This window comes from Corvus hawaiiensis, chromosome 3, assembly GCF_020740725.1.
Source record: "Corvus hawaiiensis isolate bCorHaw1 chromosome 3, bCorHaw1.pri.cur, whole genome shotgun sequence".
In the NCBI taxonomy this organism is placed as follows: Eukaryota; Metazoa; Chordata; class Aves; order Passeriformes; family Corvidae; genus Corvus; species Corvus hawaiiensis.
The window spans coordinates 90333627-90346234 of NC_063215.1; the positions used below are offsets into that span (position 1 = coordinate 90333627).

Below are 12608 nucleotides of genomic sequence, written 5' to 3' on the forward strand. Positions count from 1 at the left end.
AAAATTTATCAAATTATTCTTAATGACCTTTCAAGAGTATTGTGTCAAAATTATCACTGAAATGCAACTTGGTTCTCTGCAAGGGAAGAAGTGATTCTGTATTAAAGGTGGAGCTCCCAAACCAACTGGAGCTCCTTCCAGCAAAAATGAGGGGCAAAAAGGCTTTTTTTCTTCCCATTTAAACAGAAAGGGAGTATTAAACATCTGTGTGATGCAGAGAGGGTACCAGGCAATGTACCAGCAAACATGAGTTGCCTCCCTCAGAAGGGACTGAACAATGACATTCCCCAGCTTTTGCTGGGGTTCAGTTGCAAGCCTCCAGTTGGGCTCCTGCTTGGAGGGGCCATGGAAGCCTTCTCCTCCCTCCCTCCCTCCCTCTGTCCCCCACACCAGTGTTTTGCTTCCTCTCTGTATCGAGAGGGGGAAAAAGTCAGAGCCAGTATTTTATTCACTTCAATTTTCAATTTTTAAGACTGTACCAACAGCTGAAGGACTTAATTCTGTTACTGCCACAGAGGAACCTCGTTCTGCTTGAGTTATGCTGAATACACTCATAAACCAAAGTAGCCACAGTTATGAAGACATGTTCTTCAAAAAGCTCAATCTGAGTATGAAACTATGGGACGGACTTTTTAAGCAGGCCCTCTTGAAACGTGCCCAAAAGATTATTGTGTAAATGCAAAGAATGCTCTGGAAGCTCTTGAATGGAGACATTTTATTTCCAAATAACCACAGGAGTAACTGTTTGTAGCAAAAAGATGATTAATAGCATTGTGGCCAAAATAAGGTGAGTCCCTAAACTTGACAGCATAGTATTTGCATATTACCTCGATGTTACAGTTTCTCACACTACCTTTTATTTTTACTGGAAGAAGCACAAGAAAAGCATGATGCTCGCTTAAATCTCCACAAACCCAAACATCTGAAGCTGCATGGCTCCGTTTTCCTGGCTCTGTTCCTCTCTGAAGGCACGCCGCTTGCTTGCTCACTCTCGTTTTTCCCATGAACTACAGGGTATAGGCCAAAATACCCTTTGCAACTGGTAACTCCTAGGCACACTGGGTTCCAGTTAATATAACAACTGGACATTTCATAATGCTTGAAGCATCTGTGGCATGAATACATTAAAAGTCCTGAAATTAGCAGGAAATATAAGGAGCACTTTTTGTTTTCCACAGGGTCAATTTTATTAATTTCGTGGAAATATCTTACAGTGACAAAGTTAAGTTACATGGAAAACTGATTCTGACACCCGTGACAACAGTACGAGAGTGGCATGGAGGACATGCTTGGATGTGCAAAAGCTGAGCACCTCTCTGTGCACTGGCCCAGGGAGGTTCTTTACTTGTATCATCATGGGCTGCTACGCAACAGCGCAGCGTTGCATCCCTGTCAGTGGTTTCAGCCACCAACTGGAACGTGTTTCTGTGGGAAAACGAGCTGCATCTTTTAGTACCCAGTCACTTGGGAACCTGCCTTGGTTTGCTGGAGCTGAAGGCACAAGCCAGTTCATGAGAAGCCAAGTTGGAGGAAACATGTTGGCAACTGCTGGGTCAGTGGTTACCTCCCCTCCTGCCAACATCACTGACTGAGGGACGATTCAGCTTTCCATTTCTGGGAAAAAAACCTTCTATCTGATCATGCACTGATACCCTGCAGCACTGAACAACTCAGCAGTAGGGAAACTGACCCTTGGAGCCAGGCTTAGGGAGCAGTCTGAGGGTCACTGAACCAGCACAAGTGATGGGGTGTTGGTGAACAAGACCCACTGGGCTGGTGGCAGCAGCCACCTTGCAGGTGGCAGGCACCAGGGCAGTGCTGATGGGCACCCAGATGGGCACCACAGCTGCCCCTCCGGGCACAAAGCAGCCCCCCTCAGCCAAAAAAGGAGCGAGAGGCGTCTCAGCTCCACATGCCCATTGCATAATGGTCAAATATGCCTGTAATACAATTGAGTCAGAGGGAATTATTGCTGCACCACGGTTGCTTTGGGAAGCCTTTCTCTTGTAGGCTGTACTGCAACTATCAAATCTCTGTTGGGTTGGTTGAAAAAAGATCATGGCAGTGATGTCTTTTCACTAAAAAGGATTGTTTCCCACTCTGCTGTCAGTAAAAAGAAATACAAACTAGCCAAACTCATTCTTCACCAGGAGTCTCTGAAAATGGAACATTTTTGGACAAAATAACTGTAATTCAAACTGCAGCAGCCAGTGCTATGCCTACTTTGGTACCCAGCCAGTGAATTTTAAAGTAAACACCCTCTAGGACTGTTCTCCATTTGGATTTATTAGTCATTACCAAGAAAAGATAATTAGCACTTGTGAAGCACTGTGATAATCAGCAGCATGAACTGTTACCAATAGAAACAGACCGGGGTCCTTGCGTGGCGCGGGAGGCTGCAGCTCCGCCGTTCTGTACGGAACGAGTACACGGGTGGGCAGACCCTCAGCTGGGGAATGCTCGTAACCAACTGCTCCAGTGGAGCTAATGACACTTTACATGGGCTAAGGGAGGGAGGGGAGCTGTTCCCTGGCCTGCTGGGCTTCTCCTTCTGTTATCCTGGAGGTAGAGTCATTTTTGTTACAATATACAATCCTTCTTGTTGGTCAAAGACAACGGCACATACTACTCCTTTACTGCACAACAGGAAAATAGAAGGTAATTATTTTTTCTCTTTGCATGCACTCTGCCAAAAAAATGGAAAAGAGCCTTATGGTGGAACAAGAGGAATGTGATACTTTAGGCAATGATGTGGGCTTTTTATCTTCCTCTTTCAAAACGAATGAATGAGAAAACTCTGTTAGACTCAAGTCAGTACTGAAACTTGCAGAATTGGTTCCCCATTGTTCCCCAAACTTCCATTACTTATGATGTGTAATAATCATATGAGAGATGGGATGTAAATCTTGTGTTCTTAAATCTCAAACCCTGAGCATTAAGCATGTCAGGCTCCCTGCCACGCGTATTACCGAGCTCAGGGAAGTAAGTCTATCAGATTTATCAACATTGCTGTCTGAATAAATACTACAACACATAGGCTTGTCTCAAGCAGTTGTCTTTGTTTCTCTCTATCTGCAAGTGTGAACAAAATCCATGCTGAGTGAGAGAGCTAGCATGTAAGTTTGGGAAGACTTCTGTTTTGGCGAGCACAATTAACAAATACAGCTGGAGGATTTAGCCCTGAAGTACTTTTAAGTCTGCAACAACCACTCTCTTTTCTGCATTGTACAGAGCATTTCAAGCCAATACAATACCCCTCCAGCCAAGAGGTGCTTTGTATTCTCTGGGAAGCATGCAGGAAATCTTGGGATTGAGTCCAGTATGCATGCAAAGTACTTTGCCTGCAATTGTTGAAGGGGCTGTGGCGTGGTGTGCTGGTAGAGGGTACCATACCCCTCTGATTCCTGTTGATGATGGCCTTTACTCACGCACATCTTCCCTGCCACACGTGCAGCAAAGGCTCTTAGGACTGAGATTCCAATGCCAGCAAGACTCATTAATGCACACAAGATGGAACCACCCTGGCAACATCTGACTTGATGCACTCAAAGTACTCATGAATGCTTGCCCCTCTCCCAGGAAAATAAGTGCTGTGGCAAGTCTGATTATCACCAGGATGAAGTTTGCCTGATAAAAAACGCGATGGGCTGGTGGCTGTTTACAAGCTACGTGTGCAGAAGCAAATGGGTCCGTGAGTGTTTGCTTTTCAGCTGCTGCTGGGAAACAGGCACCCTCCTGCCAGGTCACAGACCAGCTATGTTACAGACCTCTGAAGGCAGTTCCCTGCTCGCAGAGGTGGATGTGTAGCTTGTGCTCCAACAGCCGCCCAGTACATGGAAGTTGCTATGGCAGTGCTTTGCAAATATACATTGCACAACGGAGCGGCGACGTGCTACCACACGGGCTCTGGTTTTGTGTCTTACACAGAAGGGTCGCTCCCACCCTGGGAACTGGGCAGCAGAACAAACACCAGAACAGAGTATCTATCTATACATGTATCTCTGCTTAAGTCCATTGTCAGATTGCATCTGACTCTGGAACTGGGTTTAAAACACCTGGGTAACAATTTACATATTATGTCAACAGCAGCATCTCTCCCCCTCCCCTTCCCTCTTTCCACCCTGCAGGGCAGAGCAAGCCGACTTCATAGCATCCTTCACAACAAAGCGTGTCTCAGCTGTGTCTTTTTGTCTTCATGAACCTCCTTTAATTCTGGTACTTTAACACCTACTCCTTCCTCTGCTGCTGGTGCTCTTGCGAACAAGAAATGCGGCCGGGGAACACCGTCTCCTTGGAAACCTGCCTCTGGCCTAAAAAAGTCCATTTGGGTGCCTGTGTGGCACTGGAAAGCCAGGGAACTCGTGGGCTGAGCACCCTTCACGGCCGGGCTGCTTTCACCTGGAGTGAAATCAGCCTAGATCGGATCTGGAATCCCTCAGGGAACAGATACATAAGCTGGGCTATTGCATCTGCATCATTTAATGGGAAGAAATAAAAATATTGGCCTGGGAGTGCACCAGGCTGCTGCGAGGAACCTGAGAACAGTGTGCTTCCCTCAGTGCAGGCATCGTGAGGGAAGGCTGGGGGCGGGAGTTCTTCGACGGTATGGGCTGGGAGCAGCACAAGGGCCCAGCTCTCCATTAGCCTGCAGATTTCCAAATAATTGTAAACAACGCTGACTTCAAGTCTGCTGCCAGAGCCTCAAGCTCTGTAAGAAATAACCCCATCTTATTTATTGCCTGAGGATATTATTATTTCCAGAATCAACTAGCTGTGGATCACAATACTGGGCAGAATTATAGTACAAAGTGTGCTTTAGTGCAAACTTACTTATGACATAGTCACAAATCTTCTTTGGATGAAAATGGGTGCAAAGCCCCAACTTTTTTTTTTTTTTTTTTTTTTTTCCAGAAAAGTGCAGCAAATTTTTGCCTCATCTTTACCTTGGGACTGGTCTGGACAGGGCTGGCTCTCGTGTGACAGCATGGTCCAGCTCCACCTCGCTGCCAAGGCCCTGGGGAGGTCACGCAGAGCTAAGGAGAGCTCAGCAGGGGCTGTGCCAGCTGCATCCCCTCCCTGGCTGTGCCAGCCGTGGGGAGGCTGTGTGGATTAGAAGCTCCTCAGTATTAGATCCTGCTGAAGGCTCAACTCCGTACCTCTATTGTGAAATTTCTATGGACAATCCAAAGATTCAGTTTTAAGGAAGAAACAATTCATATATAGACATAGTGCCTTCAGCACACTTTCCCTTAAAAGACCGCTGCCTTCTTCTGCATCATGAAAAGATGGATATGAAAATGTTTTGTGCCAGGAATGGTAATGCAGTAGAGCACAGAGTTCAGTCACTACACACTGGTAAACACTATATTCCTCACTAAACTGATGCAACAGGTGATTAATAAGAATGAAGGAATGAAGCTCAGAGTTTAAAATTAGCTACTTCATGTAAGGCCTTTCAATAAATATGCAAGTGGAGATACTTAGGTGTTTTTAATACTAGTTCAAGTGTGAACTGATTTGGTCTTTGGTCTTTCTGCTTTTGTGAATTATACTGCAATAGCAGCTTTATTTTTAAAAAAGTATTTTTAATTTAAATTGGTCTAGGCAAGTGCTACACTAAATATAGTGAGCATATACAGTATATAAAGGCAAGGCAGAAAAAGGATTATCAAAATAGCTGAAATTATTTTGTAAACAGCATATATTGCATGTCTATTTGGTGCGACTGTCATTCTTGTCCTGTCAGATCTGTGGGGAGACAGCCACAGACTTAAACACAACTTGGTCAGGTTAGTTGGTGAATTTACCCCTATTTAGAGCAGGTCTGGGCTGTAATTCAGGGCTTGGGGGTTTTATCTTTAATGAACACTGAAAGGTGCAAGTGCTTTGAACACCTATACCTAGAATGATCTTTCTACAGTCACCTTGAACCAACACTTTGAAATAAGCCTTGCTATTAACTTGAACAGGAGGTTAGCCAGGCACCTGTGAAGAAAAAGGCATTCTCTGTTTTTGCCTGCTGCAAATTCTTCTACAGTTCATCTTGTCTAAGCCAAGCCTGTAGCCCTGAGCCCCGTCCTGGAATTACTTAGCCCAGTTCCAGGTTACAATGGCACTTCTCTGTTGGGCTTCTTCTTTGTTTATTTGCTTCGTGTTGGTGTCTGTCCACGCAATGAAAGTGCTTAGCTGCAGGGAAAAGCTTCAGAGCTCCCTGGGTATGACGGTGAACGGAATGACAGGACTGCTGGATTCAAGGTCCAGGGCAGTAAGGAAGCATTCGATGGCTGCTTCGTTTTTCCCCTGAGCTTGCAAGACCTCTCCAAGGCTGTTCCAGGCGATGTGACTGGTGGTCTGGGTGCGGACGGCATCTCTGAGGACTTTCTGGGCCAGTTCCCTCCGCCCAAGTCTGCTCAGCACCAGGCCCTGTCAACAAACAAGTGATGAGCAGTTAACAACAGCGCAGAAGAGAGGAAGAAAAGGAGCACCCCGAGCTCCCACCAAGCTGCCCTGCGAGTACAGGCACAGGAGTCCTATGGAGGGAGCATCTCCACCTATTCCTGAAGAATAAAAGCGATCAGTTGTCAAGTTCTGCGTTTTTTGATAGCAATGCGCAATTTAAAAAATAATTGTGAAAATAATTTTTTTTTAAGCAGATACTGATTCAGCTCTGCAAGGGCTCCTGCTGTGTGTTACTGGGAGAGCATATACTGCTGCTATACAAGAAGGGTTACAGGCCTTTTAAGCATCCCTCTCTCCTTGCCCAGAAAATATACACAGGTTTGACTACAGCCAGTATCTGAATTCATTCAGGCACATCTGCAACACCCAGCTGAGGCTGAGGTAAAGTCTCTTATCTCCTACATCCTGACCACACTGGGAGATCTTCTCAACAAACAGGGGGCAGAGGGATGTGGTCTCTTTCCAGCCTTCTAGAGGCAGGCTGCATGTAACAGCATGGGCTGTAACAGCTCCGTCCTCCTGCACTTCAATGTGGATCCTAAAGCAGTGTGGGGGAGGAGAAGGATGGAGGAACCTTGTTTAAAAAGCTGTCCTTAGGGTAAGAAAAGACACAAGTGGGTGTAACCATCTGGAACGAACAGGAGGGGGAGGATGAAAGAAGTGTTAGGAAGAACACGTTTTCCTATAGGGCTCTCATGGATGTGTCTGAACCCACAAAGCACCTAATGAGCCAGGCTCCCTGTTAATTACACAGCACACCGAGCCAGATGGTCATATGGGCTTTGCAGGCCACAACGCATCCGTGGCACTTCTCTGCTTCCTCCTGAAGGTGCACACACCAGAATGAACCTTCCATCAGCATGTTCATCCAGGTGTGGCCTCTGGAAGAAGCAGCCACCGCTGCCATGTCCCCAGCCAAGCTCTGCACGGCCTCTGCCTGCACTCACCCATGGAAATGCTGGCAAGTGAGATGACTTCATGCTTTTCCTGGGACAGTGTAGTAGGTGGATGCATATATATAAGGAAAAGCATTACCTTAATCTTTAATGTGTCTAATTGCCTTTTAGTGCATATGAAAAGATGTAAGAAACCTGAAATCTCTCACAACCAGAACCCAAGTAAATTTCTGATGAAAGAATGGTGATGCTTTTGGAAACAGTGAAGATTTTTCCTCTGTTTTGTTTGCCTTTACAAAAGTACCATTAAACACAGGGTGCATCAGCATCCTCAAGGCCAGTGAAAGTACTAATACCTACAGAAACACATTAATTTGCCAGAGAGAAAAATTAAGAAACACCCATTTAATGAAATATTGGCGGTTCTACAAAAATCTTCACTGCCTCTTCCTTACCCATAACCTTGACCTGAATAATCAACTCAGTATCAAATCTGATAATTTAGAGATGCAGTGGGGATGTTTTTTCTTTAGGTTTCTCTCTATGTAAGAAAACAACAAGGCAACAGGGTCTAACGTTACAATCCCCCTGGGAGCAGGCATAGGTGGCACAGAGGTACCCTGGTGGGAGAGGCTGGTTCCCCTGGAGGTAGCTGCCTGGAGATGGCTGCAGGCACGTAATGACAGACTGGAAGGAATTTGTGCAATTATAATTTGAGTCACCCGCTTGACAGGGATAATGAGGCATAGAAAGGGCAAGTAGTGTGGCCATAGCAAATCTGCTGCTGAGCCAAGAATAGACAGGAGCTATCTCAGCTCAAGTTTGTCCTCAACCACAAACCCACTCTTCCTAAAACCTCCTCCTGTTGCGCTGACCGAGCAGAGCCATTGTGCTCTCTGGTGGCCGGGGACCCAGCGCTGTCCTCACCCTGACACATCGAGCCTCTCAGTGCTCTCAGAGGGCTGCTGGCCCCGGAGGCACAGGGGCCAGCGAGCCCGTGCAGCTGCTGCCTGTCATCCCTCTCCAACGAGGAGAGGAATTCCCTGCCCGGCTGACATCTCGCGCCTCTCAACAATGCTGCAGTGAAATCCACCTCATCGTAAACTGCTCATGCAGCACAGCTCCCTTGCATGCCCTAGCACCCTTGCCGGTCAACAACCAGAGCCTGGTGTGGCTTCCCTGCCGGGGCTCCCCAGTGTTCGCTGTGCCTGTGCTCAAGGCCCCAGGAGGAGCACACCCAGCTGCTGTGCCCACCGGGGGCAGATGCCCACCAGAAGTGCAGCTCATATGAAAATTTGCTCTTTGGTACTCAGTGCTTTCCAGCTTGCCAGTTTAGCTAAAAAAAAAACCATCTGTGAACCCTCAGAGAGAGCTATTCCAGGCTCCCCAAAGCCAGGAGAAGGCCTCCTGTTGATGCTGCAATATACTGCATGAGTGAAAAACTGCTATTTTTTTGGAGGAAGTATTTGCTAAAAGAGTTCGAGATTTTCACCTCCTCCTTGCTTACATGCACAACTGTTGGTGCCAAATGCTGCCCAGGTCCATGGCCCTTCCCAGGCGTGCCACCATCCTGCTTCCCCCTTCTGGTGAGGAACAGCCCCATGCCCTCTTCCTGCACACATGCCTGGACTTCCATGCAGTGTGAGCACAGGACACTGGGCTGCAGGCCTCAGCCCACACGGAGACTGGGGATTGGCCAACCCAGGTCTGCCAATGCTCCCCAGCCCCAGCACAGAGACCTAGTCCTCTGCCCAGAGTGAGCTGTGACAGATGGTGTCAGCCTTTTAGCGAGGCTTAACTGAAGCGGCACAAACATGCTGCTGATATTTAAAGGACAGGTTGAACATCATTAATTCTGTGTGCAGGAGAGTTTCTTGCTTTGCGTTTCCTCTCTCCCCTCCTCCCCACACCACTCCTTGCAAACCACAAGCATTTTGAGAGCTGGAGGCTGCACAAACCCCAAGCCTCAAGAAGACGCAGCACTGAGCACTTGAGTTTTTGTTTCCCTGAGGTATTTGCACTTGAGAGCTTCTCCTTGCTACTAAATTTCTCATTTCCCCATGGAGTCTGGCTTGCTATAAACAATGCCTGCATGTTGTTGCTATGTAGGTCCAGTTGGAATCTGTCTACAGTGCAAAAGAAAAAAATTATATATAAATTCAGAAAGCCACCCACTGACAGGCAATTTGTATTTTTATCTGGAAGATTTTTTTTTAAAAAAGATTTTTCTAATGGAAGTTCAGCTCCTGAGTTTCTATGGAAACTCATCTGCTTGGTGTGCATGCATAATTTCATAAAGTCAGATCTCAGGAAGATGAGCAATTAGTATAAATACAAGCAGGAATGTGATTAAGGGTTTCATCCTCTTACTCCTGAAAATGGAGGTTGGGATGGGGTTTTGTTGTCTGTCCTCGGATTCTATTTGTGTTTTTGCCAAACCAATGCAGAAACTGGTGTACAAGGTAGCCTGACTCCTCTGCCACCTCCTGGCTAGCACTGGCACTTCTGGTTTTGCCCAGTGACTTTCCTCCCAAAGATGACAAACACCTCTAAGTACGGCCTTCCCCGTCAGTGGCGTTGGTACTGAGTCAGACCCTAAGGAGCAATGAGGACAGGCTTATTTTTAAACTCAAGCAAATTATAAATAGTGAAAAAATCCCAAACCAACTCAAAAGGTGAGTGGGAATAGTTTTTCCTTCAAACTCCTGTGGGCAGCACATCCCTAGGGCTCCCACCCCAGGCCCATGTCAGCCACACACAGGCGTTTCATGGCCTGCTTGCACCAATGCAGCTGCACAGCGCTGGGATGTGAATTCACTCACTCACTCACTCACTCGAGGAGGCCTGAGGGTACCCTCTGCAAATTAATTTGATTTCTTCCTTAGGTCTGAAGATGTACCTCGGGTCTTGCAAACAGAGGCAGAGTGGTGAGGGCAGAGTACAAGCCAGACTGTAAAAGACGGCGCTGGAAGCTGTGGCAGAAGCTCATCTGAGGTGAAGGGCTGTGGCACAGCGAGAGCGGGACAGTCTAGCGGGGTATGAAGGCTGAGAGAGGACAGCGAATCTGCTCTGCTGATTTAGTGTGCCTTATGCTGACAGCTGGACTCCTGAATTGATGGGTTTTAATTTCATGGAACAGAGGGTGCCTATGGGAAGCTTTTCCAAAGGTGTTTTTGACCTCGTCTGCATGCAAAACAAACAGAACCTAAACCACTTCTATGGTGACACCAGACTGGACTCCCTTGCCTTCAGCGACGTGATACTTAGTAACTGATACTTGAGTGAGGCTATTTTTGTTTTAGAATAGGAGAGCCATATCTCAATTTAAGTTAGATGAGAAAAAAGTGACTTATTTTCAATTTTCACTAATAAAGAGAGTGAGCATAAACCACACTTGAAGTCCCACTTTTAGAAGGTAGTGAAATTTCTATCTGTGCCTTTATTTCCTTAGAGTTTGGCAAAACCTCTTCAAATGTTAGCTCATAAAATTCCCAGAAAATATTGCAGGAAGACATTATGGAAGACTACAAAGTAAGCCTCATGTACAAGCTGGAGTTTATTTTTAGTAACGAAAATCAAAACTTCCTTTGCAAATGTTTAGTTCAAACACCTGATGAGCTGCAGGGAATTGTCTCCTTCCAAATAGGTGGCACAGATTAGCTTGTCCTTTCCTTTAGGGCTTGCATTGGAAAGAGATGTCCAGAAAAACATTTCATTTCATTCCTGGAAGGTTGCTTTTTGTTGTATTTGCAAGGTCATCTCATTTTTGGAGAATCTGTATAGGTGGATTAGACTCTATCCTTTACAAACAGATTTTAATAATCATATTAAATGCAAATTCTCACTGTCTTTGCATGAGACTCTAATTCCAAAGTGAGGTTGTCTCTGGTGCTTGTCTCTGCTCAGCACAGCATTTCTGCCTATTATTGTCTGAATACCCTAAGAAGTTTCCAGAATAAATCAGGCTCTGCTGCTGGGCTTCCTTAAGTGCATTATTTAATTAATTTCAAGGTAAATGCAGTATCCTTACTGTCTACTCCAATTTGTAATATGGACATGTCACTCGTGGTTAGTAGGAGGGTAATCAGCAGCTGGCAAAAGCAGGGCAGGCTGCAGAAAAGTGCTCGTTCAAAAGTGTGCTTATTCAGCAGAACCCTACAAAAAGCCTTTCAAGATGCATTTGGCATTTGGTGATAACAGTCTCATGTAGCAGAAAAATCCGCACTGCTACAGGGCAACATACGCTTCTGTAATTATTTAGCAATCAGAATAAGTTGTAAGCAAAATCTGTTGCATAAAGCATGAAATATCAGAGTCCTTCTGGAAAATGGCAAAGATTAACACTGGAAATCCTAGGTCTCCTAGAATATAGACAGACATGTAAGTAGCCAATTGCTCTGTGATTCTTTCCTCCTACATTCACGACCTTTGCCTCTCTGAAGAGCCAGGATTTTTTTTAGCTGTGAGCAGTGAAGTGAGATTTTGTTGTGCTGTCACTTAGCCACGCAGCGCCTGGCAGCGTGGGGGTAGCTAATCACCCATTTTGCTGATTCAGTCCAGGTTGTGGTGAACCTGAGCTATACATCTGAGCTCTGTTCCCTGAAAAGACACTGTAGGAGTACATGGAGCAGTCAGGGTCCTCTCACTGAACTGAGTTAGAGACCTCATCTTAATTTGCTGCCCTAACAAAGGATGACTGGGATTCACTTCTGGCAGAAAGCTTGTCTTTCAGTGTTTCTGCTGCCTCCTTTGTTGAGAGCTGTTGAGAGCAGCTTTTCCTCCTCTTCCTTCCCCCCCTCCTCTGCCCAAGCTGCTGCATCCCCTGTCAGTCAGTGACGCTGAAGTGCTGCATTTGATAAAGCAGAGGAGGGGCAGGAGAAGGGAGGAGAGGGAAGGCAGGCAGGGCCACTGCAAAACACCGAATGTGGAAAGGAGAAACGAAGGAACGCCACTGGTGGGGGGGAACTGGCAAGTGCTGGGAAAAGCAAAAAACCTGAGATTGCATCATGATTTGTAGCACTTGTGCACTGCCTGTGGGTTTAACTCAGTAGGCTCAGCCTGGAGACTTCAGCTCCAGTACTGCAGGCACCAAAAGGCAGCCCAGCCTTTGCTGTTTAAACTTCACTGCAGCCTCTTTGTGTGCTACAGAGGAGTGTGAGGGAATGGAAGAAATGAGACTGCAAGGAGGCATCAGGAGAGAGACCAGCTGAGTGTGAAGACAGTGACAACTTAAGCCCACCAGAGACCTGGGCA

The 12608-nt window shown here is 46.3% G+C and overlaps 1 protein-coding gene across 7 annotated transcripts in view; it reads right to left on the reverse strand.

Moving 5' to 3' along the window:
• Nucleotides 1–698: 698 nt before the first annotated feature.
• The window catches only part of TTC7A (tetratricopeptide repeat domain 7A), a 172268-nt gene continuing 160358 nt past the window's right edge, over nt 699–12608 (reverse strand). For all 7 annotated transcript variants that reach the window (XM_048296977.1, XM_048296978.1, XM_048296976.1 and 4 more), the window contains one exon: nt 699–6423. In XM_048296977.1, coding sequence (XP_048152934.1) covers nt 6202–6423 — 222 coding nt within the window. In that variant the 3' untranslated portion in view covers nt 699–6201. The remainder of the gene's footprint in view (nt 6424–12608) is intronic.